This window comes from Anser brachyrhynchus, assembly GCF_964034855.1.
Source record: "Anser brachyrhynchus genome assembly, chromosome: Z".
NCBI lineage: Eukaryota > Metazoa > Chordata > Aves > Anseriformes > Anatidae > Anser > Anser brachyrhynchus.
The window spans coordinates 4,101,987-4,120,645 of record NC_137697.1 but is presented as its reverse complement, the minus strand read 5'-3'; the positions used below and the strand labels follow the sequence as shown (position 1 = coordinate 4,120,645).

General features: G+C 49.5%; 1 protein-coding gene across 2 annotated transcripts in view; it reads left to right on the top strand.

Annotated features, from left to right (window-relative positions):
- The window catches only part of LOC308185988 (aquaporin-7-like), a 35,470-nt gene that overhangs the window by 11,681 nt on the left and 5,130 nt on the right, over window positions 1–18,659 (top strand). The window contains exons 1-4 of one of the 2 annotated variants that reach the window (XM_080574773.1): window positions 11,023–11,492; window positions 13,697–13,823; window positions 16,765–16,891; window positions 18,496–18,633. In XM_080574773.1, the coding sequence (XP_080430899.1) occupies window positions 13,734–13,823; window positions 16,765–16,891; window positions 18,496–18,633 (355 nt within the window). In that variant the 5' untranslated portion in view covers window positions 11,023–11,492; window positions 13,697–13,733. Of the gene's footprint in view, window positions 1–11,022; window positions 11,493–13,696; window positions 13,824–16,764; window positions 16,892–18,495; window positions 18,634–18,659 lie in introns of those variants that run through there. The other variant, XM_080574774.1, reaches the window with a different exon arrangement.

Genomic DNA, 18,659 nt, shown 5'->3' with positions numbered 1-18,659 from the left:
AGCCCTCTTTGGATAAATTTAGGGCTAAACTCAAAGAAGTGATGGGTATGTGTATGCGTGTGTGGGCACATGTTGGGAGTAGGTGGTGTACGTGTTTAGGGTGATGACTGGAAAAGGCCCAACTGGAGTATTTTGAATAGCTTCAGCTCTTGCTACCTTATCTTAGTTGACCAAAACTTTGGTTTCTGATGACAACAAGTATGTGAATGCTGGTGGCTGTTGTGAGAGTAAGAGTTGCCCTATGTGTCCTCAAATAGGTAAACTGGTTAGGACAGACTTGGAGGGGAAGGAGCTGGGTGGAATTCACCCATGTCTTTGAAATCACTGTCTGGAGAGGCTTTCTCAGCTCTGCAAGTGCCTGGTATTGAACCTTGGGTTTCTGACAGCTTCTCTCATGCTGTGCTCAGAACATTATTATGGACAAAGAGGACATACTGTATTCATGTAGAGCCAAAAGCTTACTGTTAGGTTAATTGAAATCTTAATATAATCAAAACATAATAAAGTCATTATTAGTCCAGTTACAGTAATACTAATACTTACAATCCAGATTAATACAGAAAAGCCTAATAATAATAATTTAAAACAGTCACTAATAATAATAATTTAAAACCTGTTGTAAAAGAGAACTTACTAGTATCTAATCCTTTTCTCTGATGCTGTTTTCACCTTCTGATGTCCCTCTAAGTCTTGTGGTTAGTGTCACTCATGGGTAGGAGAGAAACTGCACCCACTGACATGCACTTCATTGCTAACCTTCTCAAGTGAAAGTCTTACCACCAGAAGGTTGAACTGAAACGTGACTATCTGATACAACGTGTTTTCTCCCAGGATGTGGGAAGATTTTTTCCTGGTTCTTTTCATTTTTTTTTTTCCATCGTGTGCTTGGTCTGTTGAGGTTGTACAGGCCTTGGGACAAAGGCTATGTTCCTTTCTCTTGTCTTTCTTCTTTTGCTGACATGTTTGTGACTTTGTCCTCAACTGTTAGTCTCACAGATGTCTGGAGAGAATCAGCGCAGCTGATATTTCTGCAGAGGTGTTTGTAATGAGCAGTGCTGGCAAGCTTCCCCTTGGGAATGGTAAGCAGAGATTCAGGGCTCGTTTCAATCCCAGAAAGAGTTTTTCCTACCTCCATTAACATGAAAAATAAGCCAGATGCAAATTCCAAAAACTATTCTATTCAACACACATTCCCTGTGTCTTATGCTTTGCTCACTGCAGCTCTTGGTTCAGCTTAGAGATATGGAGGGTATCTGAGTGAGTCAGTGCGCTCTCGCTTTTCTCCAGTGTCCAGGGCAGGACAGGGTGCCAGTTCCACCCAGGAGCCGGTTCCTGAAGGCAGGAGTGCTGCTGCCACCTCTTGGAGCTGGGAATAAGAGATGAGCCCAGCGTGGGAGGCATTGCCATGGTGCACTGGAGGAGGCCAGCGTGTGGGAAGCGTAGGATGGTATTTTGCTCATGTCTTTTCCCTGCGCTTTGGTGAAAGCCAAAGACCTGAAACAGGTGGGATTTATTTGGTCTCATCCAGACCCTCAACTAGCAAAGGATCCACAACAATATTGTTTTTCAAAAGCTATTTTTCAAGTCAGGTTTTAAAGGGTGCATGTGATGTGGCTCTCTCCACTTTCCGTGTGAAGTAAATATCACCTTTCTAAAGCTATTACTGCTGCTAAAATGCTATTACAATGCTTCACTGCATTTACTGTAAACGCTCTGATAAATGAAGGAGTGGAAACCAGGTTGTTTTAAAGTCACAGTAAGGTTTGACCTGCTCTCTGTGTGACTAACATCATTGTTTCTCTTCTTCTCCTTTGCTATCTCAGTTCTTAAGAGGTGTTTGTCAGCATTATATCTGTGTGCTGTCAAGGAATGCATTAAGCTACAGCTGTTATATGTTTAGTTCTCATCCTGATCATGAGGGGAAAATATGTGCAATGAATTTTTTTTGTTCCAAATCCCTTTGTTGCACCGAGTCAGACTCTCTCTTGCTTTTTCATAGAAATGCGCATGTGAGTACGCACGTTGAGTTCTCCTTTTATGCACGTTGAAGTACAGCAGAAGGTGGTGAGGTTTATGATGGCTTTTAGCTCTGGGGAAGGTTTGCTCCACAGAGATTGTGACTCATCCCACACAGGCTCTTATCACACTGAGGGACAGAGTGTGTTGCTGCTCGAAGGTACCAGAGGAGAGACTCTGTCAAGGACAGCCTTGATCCACAGGTGCTCTTTTAGATAACGTGGGCTCCTGCTGTCGAGATCTTTGAAAACAAGGAGTGAAGGTGATTTCCTGCGCTCTGGGAAAGCTGCAGCTGATGCTGTTGCTCATAGCAGCCCAGGGTCACAGAGGGCCCAACATGGTCAATTGTCCTTGCCTGCCTAAGTGCCGAGTTATCCTGGGAGTAATGTCTTGGAGAGGTATGTCTGAGGTGGGGAGTGGAAGACTCCTCTTCCCACTAGCACACACTCTGCTCCAGATAGGAGCAGCATGAAATGTCAGTGACAGTTTCTGAATTGCGTAGAGCAAAAGCCAGATTTGGAGGTGCTGAGCTCAGACTCTGAAGGTACCCACGACGCTGAGGAGTGTAGGTTTCTGCAGTTAATCATTGATTCTCTGTGATCCATGCAGCAAGAGGAGGTGATGGTTCGTTGTCATATGTAGCAGTTGGTGACAACACCAGGACTGATAAAACCGGTAAACTACTCTGGAGAGTTCCTGAAAACAGCTTGTGGGTGCACAGGAGCATGACTGATAGGCAAAAGGAGCTCTCCAGGATGATCTGTGTTCAATGAGATCTGGGATGGCACTCTGCTGGAGCCTGGAGACCACACCTGATGGGCATCACCTTAAGGAATTAAACAGCAGCACTGTGAGGGGACACCACATGCCATCAGGGAGAGCCACGTGGGGGTCTTCCTCCAGCATCCAAAGGCATGGCAGCAAAATGCATCTCCTAGGGTATGTTGTGGCTCCTCCAATGTGCTAACACACAGAGCTCACGCTGTGATGTTCATTCACTCCTAACGGATGCAAATATCTCTTTGTGCATCCTCCTTGCTACAATTCATGTCGGCGCAGATGGTTATTAAAGCAGTACCTCTAGGCTCTGCCTGACTCTGCCAGACCTACACAAATGAATTAGGAGAGTCACTCCTTGCTCCAAAGAGTTTAGTTTAACCAATTTGAAAAGGATGATATGGAGAAAGAGTGCAGATCATCTGTCCAGGCATGTATCCTTTATCGACTGCCTTTACGCTAGTAGAGAAAAGGAAGAATGTATTTATGATTCAGGCAGGTAAAAGTATCTCAGTCACAGGAGTTGTGATGGTTGCTCCTTCACTGCAGCGTGTTTGCATGTGCTTTTTTTGTGGCTCAGACTCAAATGCAAAATACACAGGAAATCTGTGCAAATAACACCAAGGCACTTTCCAGACAAACTTGTCTAAACAACATTTCCTAGTGCCAGCAGACTGGTTCTGCCTCGCAAACGGCGAGGAGGTCTCTGCAGCTGATTTGTGTGTGTGATATCTTTCCCCCATCTTTGCCTCTGGACATGGTCTTGTTTCCCAGCAGGTGTAAGAGGTACATGAGGCAGGATTCAGGCTGGGAGGCTGCTGTGACACAAGGCTAATGAGGTGTGTTCTGGTCTAATTAACAGTAACGTATGGATGGACAGGGTGAATGAGTAAATGGCCAAGCCCCTATGGCACAAGGGGGCTTTCATTTTAAGGCTAGACAGATTTTGGCAGCACCTCTCGTTGTTGATCCTTCCCACCTAGCCTCCTGTGAGATCCAAGCAGAAGCACCTCAGTATGACCTACAGCTCCCAAAACGGAGCAGAGGGCCTGGGAGCCACCACATGTGGCCTTGTGTTTGTCTCCCATAGCCCTGCTGCACGAGTGGCATCAAAGAGCACTGTCTTTCCTCCCAGTCTTTCCTCAGGCAGTCCTCCTTGGCTCCCCATTTTTTGTCCCAGCCACCTTTCTTAACTATTTGGGGTGGTTGAAATGGGAGCTGAGCCAGAAGCTGTCCTGCTGTGAAGGTCCTTGCCAGCCTGAGGCCAGGGCCGGACTCATCCTGCAGTAGTGGGGCAGCCAATACCTGTGCACTCAGCTGCTGTATGTGCAAAGCATGACACCGGTGCTGTGAGATCTCTGCAGTCTGGCTGCTGGCCGTGATTCACAAGCCCTCTGTGCCCCAGGAGCTTTCCCTGCTCTCTTAGCAGCAGAGCTCCTGTCTTGGTCCGCAGATCTCCAGCTACTGAGTTGTGCAGGTGCGAAATGCTGGGAAGCTGAGGTACCTTGCTCCAGGTCCTTCCTGAAGGAATATGGGCACCTATAAACTTGCTGGATCAGTCATGTTTGGTGTCCCTCCTTGGCATCAGGCCACCCCATAGCCATGCCAGCAGGTGGCTTAGAAAGCAGCCATGGAAGGAATATGCAAATATTTTTCAAAGGGACTGCATTTGCTCTCCAATGATGGTCTGAAAAAGCTGTTTTATTAAAACATGTTTTATTAAAGGGGAAGAGGGTGTGAGGAGGTATTGGACTGAAACAGTGTAGAGGAGCAGGTAACTATAATGCAAGAAAGTGGCCCATGGCACATATTAGTCAATCATTTACAGAAGCCATGAAATTATACTGTATGTATGCTGGAAAGGGAATACAGCAGCCCATTTTATGACATTTTCTGTGCACAGCCATTCAATGATGCTCCAGTGACGCATTCACGTGGCATTTTTTCCAGATCTGATAATATTCTGGGCTCTAAGCAACTCTCCTATCTACACAGATTATTATTTTCAAACATATTTCATGCACCTTTGTGCATAACATAACATTGCTTTATGTGTAATTGCCTATTTTAGATCTCTATCCACTGTTTCTATCCTTTGCTTACGTTTGCCTCGGCTTATGATGCTATCAAGTGCTGAAAGCTAAGCAGGACTGATCCAGCAGGACGGGTCAGCGCCTGAAAGGGAACCCTCTGATTAAAACTGAGTGCTGCGGAAAGTGGTGACAGCACCTGGGGAGGGATGTGCTCCTTCCAGACAGACAGCATGTTGGGTGGGACACTGAGCGTGGGAGTACCGTCTTCGTTATGTAAGATACGTGACTTGTCATCCAAGTCAACGCACCGGCTGACACTGTAGGAATCTTCTATGGGAACTGGAGTTTTCTTCCAGGCTGTGGGTTGTCAGCAGGCAGGGAGAGATTCCTGGGCTGCCTTATCCAAAGGATGTATCTTCATTCCAAGAAAGAGATGGCTATTTAGTTTTTATATTATCCCTTATGAGTTGCCCAATATAGATGTGTAGACAGAATACTTCAGACTTTGACCCTGCGTACAGATTAGGGTCAGTCTATTAAGAACTTTAAGGTGATTATGATTTATTAACCTCCGTTTCTTTGTCTTGATTGATCTTGTTATTAGCGAGCGTGAATCAACAAATTCAAATTATAAACATCTTTTTTCCTCAGTGCTGACAACCTAGAACAAAACATGTTTTTGTCACTGCTGGCTCATACCTCGTTCTGCGCAGACGCTGATCAGGGCAGGAGTTCTTCCTTCCCTGGCCTGTTGCCTATGGGAACAAGGCATTTGTGATGGGTATTTTGGTGGTGCTTCCAAGCAAGCTGGAGTCCAAAGAACTTGGGGTAACTGTATGACAGAAATAATAACTAACCAGAATGTACCGAAAGCTCTTGAACAAACAGGTTTTGAGAGTCCAGCTGTAGTCCAAGCAGACTGTCTTGTGGTTAGGCATCTGTCTCCTCCCATACCACCACCCTGTGGCTACACACAACAAATATACTGTATCCCACAAAATTGCCAGTCATAAGATTTTCCCTTTGCCTCTTCTAGGGTGGATGCTGGTGTGGGCTTAAAAGAGGATTTGTGAATTCAGGGGAGTTTGTTCACATCCAAAATTTCAGGCATCACCAGCTTTAGGGAAAGGAGGGGTTGGGTGGGACATGGCAAACCCCACGGCACTTGTGAGGGAGCAGGACCCTGCCGCATCTGTGACCATGACGTGGAGGTGCCACGTCCCCAGCTGCCACCTCCTGGGGCCATGCAGAAGGGACAAGGAGGTGCCTGCGCAGGCTGTCTGCTCCGTTAGCCTGCTTTCCCCTGTGAAACACTATACAAACATCAAAGGCAATAAAATGAGATGAACAGGACCAAGTCAGTTGTTTACTGCCCTAAACCGGGGCACGATTGTTCCCCATGGTGAGTTTTCAAGTGCCTTTTGCTTCTTGTCTGCTTTTAAATGACGCATACGATGTTGCTTCCTCCAGCTCCTGGGGGGAAGGAGAAGAGAGACTCTACGTGGCGCAATAGCTCTCCCTCTTCTAAAGCTTTCACTTTATCAAAAATGCCATTGAATTGCTGCACTGCCGTAGGCATTACGGTGGGTGCCCTGGTGAGTGGAGAGAGCTGCTCTGCCGGCCTGACCTGTTGTACATGTGAAGGACACTCCTGCCTGCTCTTCGGGGGCCTCTGACCGCTGGCCTCACCAGTGTTGAAGTGGATGCTGAGATGTGCGTGACCTTGGCTCTCCTGGAGAGGAGGAGATAGCAATGAGGAGGTGGAGCTGATGGCAGATGATGGCCAATGCAGCACTAAGCCAAGGCAGGTGTTTTTGTGAGTATCACACAGCACGCTGTGAGTTACAAAGGTCCCCCCTGCTCCCCACAGCTGCTTCTGAATGAGGTGTTGTGGTCACCCACTGGGGCTGGGGAGCTGGGCAGGGAGAAGGAGTGACTGCCCAGGACTCACTCTGGTGAGCAGCAGAGCTGGGAATATGTTCTGGGTGTCCTGGTTTCACCTCAGGGCAACCCACCGACTCAAGAACGTGCTAGTAAAGGCTGCTGGTCTTACGTTCCTGTGACCAGAGTGATGGACACCCTGTTCCAATGGACACCACAGTCAGATGGGCAGTGGTCACGCAGACTGGTTGGACCCACAGAGGAGATCCTAGGTATGATGGGAGGAAAGTGTGTGAACAGAAAAAAATGTATTTCCCCAGAATTGTTTTACAATCTCCAACAATTCACAGCTCAGGGACCACTCCTGAGAGAAGGACATCCGTGTTTAACAGCCACTGGTAGATTTTTCCCTCCGTGAACCTGTATAGCCATCTTTTGGTCCTTTTTTAGCATCTGCAGCATCCTTTGTCAAGGAGTTGTAGAGATGAACTACATACCTCAGAACATAAAAAGCAGTTTGAACCTATTGCTCAAGAGACTTGGGGTGAGCAGCCAAAGCCATGTGAGCAAAGCAACATATTTCCTGGTAGACTATGAATTGGAGCAGCTGCTCCTGGAGGTGAAAGCTCCAGCCAGGCACTTGCTGTGCCTCATGCTGCAGTTTGATGCGTGCATGTTCAGGTGTAAAAAGTTACATCTATAGGCTCGCAGACCCATTGTGGGTTGGATGTGTGTTGCTCCCGTGGCAGAGCCTGGAGGCTGTGTTGAGATCAGATGCCCATCACATCTGTGCAAATCCACCCTGAGACAGCTCCAGAGAGCTTTCACACATTCACACTGGGGGTAGGTGCAGACCTTCTGCCATTCTCATGAGATTATAAATCAATATTTTGACCCCAAGAAGTTTCCTATTAAATCAAAATTGTAAAGGTAATATGCAACAATCACTTCTTCACTAGGAAATGTCTGATACAAGTGTGTGTAAAAGCAAACATAGGGACAACAAAGACAGTTGACAATATTTAGTATTTACCATGGGCCAGGAACACGCACACTGCATGTAACAACTGATGTGTGGTGCCATGTGATTTGGGAAATAGACTGCACGCTGGTGCCTTTGCATGACGTGGGCTGTTTTGTGGAGTTGCCAGTTTTTCTGCCGTGCAGGACTTGTGCTGGGAAACTATGTGAGCAAAGACAAATAACTCTTGTTCAGGTGACACCAACAGATGGATTTTCAACTTCTGTGGGTTTCTCTGGGTAAATGGCTTCCCACGTAGACTGATGGGAAGCCAATGAGACCCACCAGAGCTGGATCCTATCCTGTCTCCCAAAACGGCATGAGAGCAGTTAAAGGGACTGAGGGAAGGCATAAGGGTGATGGGGTCTGGCCAATGCTGGAACAAACCTCCACCCCTTTGCAATGCCTGTAAGGCTTCTTGGGGCCCTGGAAGAGGCTGGGCAGTGTCCGAGAGGATTTGTGCATGTCTGCAAGGAATCTGCGGCATCTCCTCCTGGCCGCGATAGAGAGAGCTTATCAGGGGTTTCCTTCAGATGCCTTCACGTCCGCACTGGCAGCAGCCCTCAAGGCTGAGAAAGCTGGCCTGGCCACCCACTTCCCAGCCTTCCCCTCCCTGACAAGAGAATAAGGACAAATCCCCCATGGTAGGTATTGCTCACACTAGCTTCTGGATGCTGTTTGGGCACCCCATGGCTGGTGTGATATGGAAGAACAGGGTCCTCCTGCTGGTAGCTGGGGGCCTGGGGCCAATTTAGGGCTGTTTGTTAGGATCGCAGCTGCGTTTAGTTCTGTCTTTGAAACAAATTAGCTCCTTATTCTTTTCTTGCAGTCTTATCTTCAGTTTCTGATTGAACTGCAAGTTCTTTGGAGCTGAGTGTAACCAAGCTTCAGGAGGCTTTACCTACATGCCAGCCAGCCACCTCCCAGCACCTTACAGTGTCTTTTATACATCAAAATGTTACAGGGACTCCTTTTTCTATGTCCCTAGACCAAATACAGCCTTTGGCAGAAGTGACTAGAAGTTATGTCCAGTTGAAGTTCCTGTGAAAGGAGTTCAGTTGTTTTGGGTGTAAGTCACCATGGTGTTGCTCCCAAATGCACAAAATCTCAGTTGACATTTGCTGATTACACATCTGGGCACTGATTAGTGCTTCCTCACTCTCTTTCAATTCACCTGGTGTCTCTGCCCCAGCCTGCAGCTGTTCCCTTTTAATATCTCCCTTTCAGAGCATAGGTCTTCACAGGAAAAAGCCTGGCTCCTCTTATCTCCAGAGTGATGATGCCCTGTGGACCCTGTGGTTTCCCCAGCTTTCACCTTATCTGTGGATTGAAAACAGACCCAAGCAGGCAGCTTGAAGCTCAGGGGGACTGTTTGCATCCTCAGAGCCTGCTGCTCTCCCCATGGGGCCTGGGGGAGACCTGCAGTGTAGGCTGGGGATGGTCCTACACAGAGGGACATGGTGGGAGCCTGGCCCTGAGCAGGCTGGGGGAATATGATGCTCATGGTGTGTGTCAGGGATGGGCAGGGTTTGGGGGACAGCAGCAGGTGGGGAGCTGGCAGGACTTCAGCTGATATCCCACAGGTACTCTAAGTCTCCTGTGGTCTTCGTTGAGGCCTGAGGTGTCCCTGTGCCTTGATTTCTGTCTCTGTTAAAGCTGAAAGGAGACTTTCAGACTCTGCTGGGTCAAGGGCTTTGTCCAGGAGGAAGATGATGAAGTCCCTCACAAATCGCCGTGCTGTACAGCATGTAAAAATAACTATTTTCTGCCTGAAAAGCCAGACGGAGGGCAGGAGGGGATGGTGGCCCGCCACAGGGAAGGGGGAGGTAGGGATGTGGGGGAGAACCCCACTGCCCTTCGCTCTGTTGCCCAACAATGGGGCGAGCGCTACCCGAGGCAACCCCTTCCTAGACAGCCCTGCTTGATCCTTAATGAGCAGCAAGAACCGTGTAATTCCCCTCCTGCTGACACCACCACCCCATGGATTACCTCTGGCTCAGTGAGCATTAGCAGTCTGGGGCAGGGAGGCTCTGCCCAGCCAGCCCCATGCCCTCAGAGGGGGAAGCAGATGGCTGCGGGCCGGAGCGGGCTCCCACCTTTGTGCAGCCACATCCCTCCACCTTCAGTCCTCCCTCCTGCCTGGCACGGTAAGACCTAGTCTTGTTTTATGGAAAAGGGGCCCATGTAGAGAACGAAAGGTAGTTGTGTGATGTGGGCCCCAATTACTCTTGAGGCAAGAGTTAGAAACCGTGGCGGCTCCAGCCTTCAGCTAGGGTGGGGAAGGCAGAGACTGGGAGCTGAGAGGGCTGTGTGACCAGGGGAAGTGCTTGGCAAAGTCCCTTTAGGGCTGCCCTGGAGCTGTTGGCATTCAGTGTTTCCTTGGTGAAAACGAAGGGGTGGGTGGGATGTGTGGGGGATACACCTTCAGCCAGCTTCAGGGCAAGGGGCAATGAGGTGCAGGGTGAGAGGCTACTTGAAAAGCTATGGAAACTGGTGTCCTGGAAATGGGAATGCTGCTAATGTTATGGACAGCAAAGCCATCTGTTGAGAGATGAATATCAGGTGTCTCTGTGACTTGCACAGTGCCTGCCGTCTGCAGAGGAGAGGAGGAGGTAGACCCTGAGCATTAGGTGGGAGACCATGGTGTGCAGGTGCTGTAGAGTACATCGAGCGGTGTCTGCCACAGCTCAGGTCATACCAGTGCTGTATGAGTCTCTCTGAGACCTCGTCATGCCTAATTTAGCTTCCATGAGGTCAAGGAACCTGGTTCAGCATTCACCCTTCTACTAGTGCACTCTGAGTGCGGCCTAATCAGGAAATGCAGTCACAGCTCAGGAGCCCCATGATCAGGGCCTGGCCTTGCTTCCTGAAGGAGCCCGGAGACGTCTTGGTGCCAGGGCTGACCCCATCTTCATTTAGCCTGATGGAGGAGCGGGCAGTCATTGTCCACGGTGAGGAGCTCCTCTGCTCAGGCAGCCTTTGGGGAGAAGTTAATGCTCCACCAGCAGGGCTGAAGCTAATGGACTGGCAATGTTCCAGCTGTTGATTAGTGCAATTAAGAGATAAATGAGCTCCTGGGTGCAGAGGGAATGTGCACTGTCAAACTCAGTGAGTGAAGTTTCTCCTTGCATGACAGCCCTAGAGTCTGTGGTGGGGCTCGTCCTTCGTGGGGTTGCTCTGGCAGGACCCTGGCTTGTCCAGCACAATATGTATCAACACCAGCCCTGCGAGTGGGCCTCGACTGTGCCAACATTTTCTTCTCTAAGCTGAGACTTTCCTCTCCAAACTGAGACCTTTACTGAAAGTGCACCTGCCTTAGGGAAGAAAATGGGTTTGGTTTAGCAGGTGGTTGCTTAATGTGCGGTGGGAAACTTGGTAAAATCTTTGTAGGGCTAATGTTCAGTGAAGTTTCAACATGTTCAAGGTAAACATCAGGAGGCAGTGCAGAGCTAAGCATGAGCTGCTGTTCTGACAAACTTTATAGGATAGCACCTGTAAGAAGTGAGTTAATTCATGACCGCGATGGGGTAGTGCTGGCACATGAACAAATGGTGTAGACAGTTTGTCTGGAAATGAGAAGAAAGTCTCTAGTCTTCACAGCAGTGAGTTCTGGTAACAGGCTTCCACCAGGAGGAGTAGGGGCAAAAAGCACTTACCCCCAGAACTGAGACTGCTCAGGTCGTGAAAGGGGAGAGGTGACATGGCTGCTTATATGGGTAGGGGACTGTTGTTGATGACCCCGGAGATCCTCGTCAGCCCCGCAGGTAAGTGAAACCATGCAAGTATGAACAAGCCACGTTGGGCGACCGGCAGATCTTCGCTCCCCAGCCCTCGGCTGACTCACCCGCCGTTGTTTGCACTCGCTGGGGATCGCCACATCTGGATGCAGATAGGAAGGGCAGTCCGGCTCACCCGGTGGCAGGCACCTCCGCTGGGTGTGTGCATCAGAGCTGATCCCTCCACGTCCCCGCTGCAGGCACCGGAGGGATCTGCCACCGTGACTCATAGGTCTGGCCTCAGACGCTTATTTTTCGTGAGGATGAACTGCCCTTTGGAGCTGCCTGTTGTTCACTGCTAATGATAAAACGGACTGACAGGCTCAGTCTCACATACTTGCATTTTGTGTGCTGGTAAAGCAGAGGTGCTCTGCCCTATAGGACTTGCAGAAAGACTTAATTTTTTTTGTTTCAGTCCTTGAACATTGGTGGATTACTTTTCTTTATTGTATAAAAGTGTATTAAAAAAAAAAGAAAAAGAAACACAAAACTAAAGGGTTCTCACATTTTCAGCAGCCAACAGAGGAGCCCATCTGAACATTTTTAAGCCAGAAATTAATGCATCAGTGCCATCTTGTGGAATGACCGGTGCAGGAGGACAGGCAGCGGTGAGAGGCACCTCCAGTGCCATACTCCTCCGGCTGTGATCAGTGATGCTAGTCTAGAAGCGTGCTGGAGTTTTAGGGGATTTGATGGTCATTTTAGTGGTCATGCTGCAAACACTGTCACTAAAACAAAGACTTCTATTTCGAAGTATTTTATTTATTTATTTATTTATTATTTCTGGAAACAGTTCAAGTCCATGGGAGCTTGAGGTTCCCATAAAATTCCTGCCCATTTTCCAGCCCAGATTAGAATATATAGATGCTTATAGTTAATGCTTGAATGCAGGAGACAAAGTCTTTCAGAGACATAGCAGCTATCATATTTGCAAGGGGAAGGAATCCACTTGAAGGGCCCCCTCATATCCAGGGGTGAGAAGTGAAGCTGTGTGTCCAGCTGTGACCGACTCACACCCTCATCCATCTGAGAAATCCTGTGAGATCTCCAGGGCTTACTCCCATCCATAAAAACTTTCCCTGATGCAAGACAGACAATCATTTGTGGAGGTGAGAGGAGAAGCAGCTTCCCAGGTTCTGCCATATATCTGTCAGTGTCATGTGGGTGAGAGAAAAGCTCATGAACTTTTGCAGTGCAGAGGGAAGCAACACCTGGGACAGCATGAACAGAGCTCTGTGTCCCCATCGGGGCAGCTGCTGGTAACCACACCGGAGCTGTGCACTGTTCTCCTTCCAGAAAAGACACTGAGAGCTGCAGCAGGTTGAGAGAAAGATGAAGAAAACCAGTCAAGAGCCAGACACAGCTCACGGAAAAAGGTCTTGAGAGTTCATGGTTGAGCACGGAGTAGTTGAAAGGGCACTAAAACCTTTTTACAGTGGATAGGTAAGAGCACCTGGTAGGCAGGGAGATGAGCAGAGGGAATTGGGAGGTGGAGGAGGGATCAGGAGCGTGAGGGCTCTGCTCTGGCACCAAGACAAGGTTGGAGGTGCCCATCCCTTATTCCTCAGAGACTGGTCTCTCCTGGCCCCACAGGAGAGGAGGGGCTGGGGGTGGTGGGGAGACTCTTGGTAGCAGGGAGCCACAGCCATGGGCTCAAATACTCAACATGAAGCAGCATTCAAGGCGTTGTGTTTTTCCCAGACAGACAGGTGCACATCAGCTCCAGGCAGTGTCCTCACCACAGGCTGGGCTTGAGCCAAACAGCCCTGCGAAGCACCAACAAGCGGTCCTGATCCTACCTGCTACAAAACTGCTGGTGCCCAACCACCAGCTAGTGGGTTACAATGCAGAGCACAACCAAAAATTCCTGTTTGATGCCTGTGAAAAAGGCTATGGAGAAAGAGAGGGGCTTTAGGAACACACCGAGGCTATTTACAGCTCCATTGCTCTGGAAATAGGCTCCTCCTGGGCAGAGGTACAGAGTCTGCAATGCTCTGGTAGCAGAAATGTTGCATCCTCACCCATTAGTTTTCAAAGGATGGTGTCTGTCTGTGGTAACGTCGAAGCTAGCAGCTATTTTATTGGCTTGTTCATCTTTAACCAAATGAATGAAGGTGTCTGGGGGTGAAGGAAGGTTGCCAAGTTCCAAAGGGTAACTTAGCTCAGCGCAATGAAGTGTGCTGTCACAACAGGAGCTCCTGCGACCGCAGGCTGGAGGCGGAGAGGAGAATGCTGGAGAAGATTCAGAAGATGCTCGTGGTTCGTAGCCCGACCGTCAGGGAGCTGCTGGCAGAAGCACTGGGGATGTACATCCTGATGGTAAGGAGGAGATGGGCCCAGGTGTGTGTGTGCGTGTGCAGGGTGGGTAAGCATTTGCAATGTGCAACGTGCAAGGTCAGTGGTTTCCTACTGCATCCTCAGGGTTGCTCAGCAGCCGCTTGTTACTCTCTCTGGTGGTGCCAAAGCTGATGTGGTGGAGTCACCGTCCCTGGGGGTGTTCAAGGAAAGGCTGGACATGGTGCTTAGGGACAGGGATTAGTGGGTGACATTGGTGGTAGGGGGATGGTTGGACCACATGATCTTGAAGGTCTTTTCCAACCTTACATTCTATGATGCTTTTCTCCACACTGTACTGGAGGGGATGGCATGGGCTGGGCAGGTGCCTGCAGCCATCAGGGTCCTGCAAAGAGTTGGGGAGCAGGTCCTCGCTCCTCTAACACTGACAGCCCCTGCAAAATGGGAACAGCGCACATCTGCTTTCCTGCTGGGGGTGCTAGGGCAAGGAGCGCCTGTGAAACTCTCTGGAGCCACAATCCATCGTTAGGAAATGTAATTACCAGGTGTAAAGCATGTCGGGGTTTTGCTTATGGTTGTCTCATGTTTGCAAAAGAATAGTGCTTATCTCGAACCATGCAGAAACTCCCAGCTTGCCTGAGGGGTCGCTTGCACAAAGAAAAAGTGAAACTGTTTTGGGCTTTTGGGCTGCTTGGAGGTGCTTAGGGGAAGGCAAGGGTGATCGCTTTGCAGTCAGAATTGATCTCTGTGGTGGTGACATGCCCACCGGGATCAGAGCCTTCGTGTGTCAGACCAACACAGCCAAATGAGATCCTCTCTCTGCTGAGGCTCAGTATCTGCCTGTGCCAATTTGCCACACCTGGACTTAGTCTGCAAGCGCTTCTGGGCTGAGAGCAGCCTTTTGGGCTGGACAGAGGATGGGGAAGTTATCTGAGAAATCCAAAAAACTCATACTTGGAGGTTTTCCTGGGAGGAGGATAAGATTTGTATAAGCATGTGGGCCCTCTGCCACAGCTATCTGCGCAGATGAAGGTGTTTATTTTCAAGGGCAACAACTGCATGTGCAGAGGATGCTTGCTTTAAATCACATTTTACTGTACACCCAGCCCCTCAAAGTTCACTCCTGCTACACAGGTAGTTTTGGACGCATTGAAAATTGGAGTACAGACACCTGTGAGTCCTCAGCAGGAGCTGAGCAAACCATGTTCCCTTCTATCCCCTTTGGGTTTTGGTGCTGGAACTCCACAGGTGATAAAAAAACAAGTCTGGGAGGCCCTGACAGGAATGTCTCTAGGACGTAGCACGCAGAGGAGACATTTCTCTGCACTCAGGGCAGCCCGAGGGAGATTTTGGAGCCTTCAGCTCACGTTGGCTCTTCCCTCACTAGACTCCATGAAGGAATAGAGAAGGAGGACAAGCAGCACCCAGCATCCCAATGCAGCATCCAGCATCCGACCCTTCAGCAACCCGCTGGCCCTTGCTGCAGCTGGAAACGTGCTGGGTGCATCTCCAGGACTCCTGGCTGGCTGCTGTTTGGATGGTAGCACACAGACAGGGCCTCTTGTTTTACTGAACAGGAGGGAACCAGGCAGCAGGAGTAAGTGGCATGAGGAATGGGGAGGTAGGAAAAAAGGCTGTTTTGGGACTGGGAGGATAGAAGAGGCGATCAGAGGTTTGGATCTGTGCTGAAAAATAGATTCTCTGGCCTGGCCAGGTCTCCTGCCCTGGCCTCTCTGCACTGCACGTTGTCCTGCAAAACCTGAGCTTGGTGCATTTGGCTTCTCCTGGATGTGGCTTTGAACAAGTTCAGAAATGAGTAGGGAAAGTTTTTGTAAGGGCTTTGCAGATGCTGGAGGATGTCCCAGGTGCTGTTTTTTGGGGCTTTTGCCGAGGCAGGCTGAGAGAAAGCCCCACACTGTAGCTGTGCGTGGCGCAGAGTGTGGTCTGTGTATACGAGAGAGATAAGAAAAGTGTCTGTGGGTACCAGGGGATTTGGGTGATGTCTGAAAGGGAAGAGGGAGAGCAGACACATGAGATAAAACCTGGATCTAGGCTGAGCAGCCAGTAAAGATCTGAATCAAAACAGGACAGGCCAGAGCAGAAGTTAGATGGTGCAGCACATAATGACTCTTTTTTCTTGGAGGGGCACGATACCCTGAGTAAACACTGATGCAGTCCAAGGTACAGGATATGCTCTCCAAGCCCTAAGTGGTTGGAAAGGCAGAGATCTCAAGAGAAGCTTTATCCTTCTCCAGATTTGAGTGTAAGAGCTGTGCAAGAATTGATTTTTCCACCCTCTGACCACAAAGAATGAATGAAATAGAATTTACTTTCAGGCAATTTCTTAAATATGTCTTTTCCTGCTGGAGAGTGTTCACATTTCTTTTTAATTTCTTTCCCAGTCCCCTTTCAGTCGCTAAAAAAATATTGAAACCTTGGTTGTTTTCGAACTGAAAAGTATATGTGTCAAAAGGAAAAGTCCAACCAGAATTTCTTTCCTTTTTTCGGCTGGAACAAGTTACCAAAATTAGAGTTGAGTTTGGCAAACAGCTGTGTGTTGCCAAACTACATTTTTAGTCTGTAAACTGTACACCAGGAAAAGAAAGACATCCATGCAGCTGTGGTGACGTTCCCCAGGCTCACGTCCCAGGTTGTGGACACAACGTGCCACCGTGTGTGAGTGTCCCTGGACATCAGGGACTGGGGTTCGTCTCCTCATACCCAACTCAGAGCAGAGCATCTGGTTTGGTGTGACGGAGTACCCGCCAGTAAGGAATACCCAGGCACCTGGTCTGTTTTTGCAGGGAGGGGAATCATTCTTGCTTGATCTCCTAACTGTGGACACCTTGGAGTCTTCCCATCTGTGGAGGTTTATTAGTACTGCAGAAAAAGTGGTAAGGAAGCTCAGGCCACCATGGCAACAACACTACTTTTAACACTCCTTTTTCTATTTTCCATGCACTAGGTCTTTGGCTTGTCTACTGTGGCACAAGTGGTATTAGGAAGAGGAGAATTTGGGCAGTATCTGAGCATCAATTTGGGATTTGGCATTGGAGTCACCCTGGGGATCCATGCAGCTGGAGGAATCTCTGGTGAGTAGGACACCCGAGCATCATCTTTATGTCCCCTAAAGGCCACAGGCATTGGGGCAGCAGGAGTGGGCTGCAGAGCGGTGGGTGATGGCATGACAAGGAGGGGCTTTGGCCTCACCACCAAAAAATGCAGTCCCACAGTCCCCAGAGAAGAGCAGAGCAGGTCTGGTGAACCGTAGCCAGTGTCAGCCTTGTGATTCAGTGATCACAGCCAAGTCCTCGGTGGGGTGACAGGTCTGAGGTCAAGCCAGGGGGTCGCGGTGGCACAGCGAGGTCAGGAGCAGCAGGGGACAAGGCAGACATCACATACCTACAGTATGCTGACCCCAAACGCATGTCCTGAGCTGAGACAGAGGGTGCATGGGTAGATGCCCCAGGTGAGGCCCTCACAGCTCTTGTTCACAGCTCAGCGCTGCACAGAGCTGCCCAGTATCAAAACCAAACTGGGCACAGGCAACCAAGTACCCAGGGTGGTCTGGAGGAAGAGGCTGCAGAGGAGGACTGTGGAGAAGGGTGGTCCCAGGTTGTCCACGAGAGGAATCGGATCCCGTTGTTGCACTCGGGGCTCTGCTCAAGTGCTGGCAGGAGGTACAGCAGGTATTTTTGAGACTCCCTGCTCACCGGTGGGCATGGGCAGAGGGAAGTGGGACAGGGAAGAGCACAGATGCAGCCATCCCCTCTCGGTGCAGTCAGAGGAGCCACATTTCAGCATTGCCCACGTTAGGCGCTTGGGTTATGCCATCAGAACGTGGCCCAAGGAGATCTGAAAACATGCTGCCAATATGACCCATGCGGAAGTAAATCATTTATTGCAAAGGAAAGCTTACTGCTGATGTTGCAACAAGGAATAGTATGGAAATTTTCTCCTTATCACCCACACCCATGCACATCCCTCCCCCCCCATGCAAACTCAGGAGGTGGTGTTTCAGGAAGTGGTGTTTCGGGGCCATAGGGTGATCTCTCTCACATGACAGAGCATTACCTTTGCCTTGTGCAATTTCTGCATTCATTTGCACCAAGTGAAGTGATTAAGGGCTCTAGTGGGCAGAAAATTAAAGCAAGTCCTCACTCTTGAACTGCTGGAGCACAAAGGTGTCCAAAGCTGGACCTGGCTTTGAAGGGAAAGTTTTTCCATGCAGACAACCAGCTCTTAGACTCACTGCCCGTTTAGAGCTGGTGGATATGCCCCAGGGAAAGAAGGCTGAGCAGAGGGGGTCCCAGGTGGCATTTGAGATGGAGCTGACCTGCTGAGGGCTGGGAGGTGGTTGAATAGGAGGGAGTCCCATACAGGAGGGGACTCGTGCCATGCCAAGAGAGGGGTCTCTGACAGCTGAGATGACCGACTTTCTGGAGGCAGCCTGTGGTCTACAGAGAGCTAAGCAGAGGATGTCTAACTCCTAAAGGACTGAAGCTAGGAGCTCTCTCCCCTGCACCATTCAACTGCCCAGGGAAAATGGGTCAGCTTGGCAGGAGGGAGACCCTGCCCAGGGAGAGCCTTGGTGCTTGCTACTCTGGGGTCTGAGTCTTTACTCTGGGATATGGGGCATGCTCCAAATCTGGTGCATCGGGGCCAATGCCATTCTCCTTTCTTGTGATTTTTGCAGGAGCTCATCTGAATGCTGCCATCACCATCACACACTGCATTTTAGGAAATCTCCCCTGGAGAAAGCTTCCAGCTTATCTGCTCGGCCAGTTCCTGGGCTCCTTTCTGGCAGCAGCCACCGTCTTTGGCACCTACTACGGTATAGCTGTGTCTTTATCACTGGGG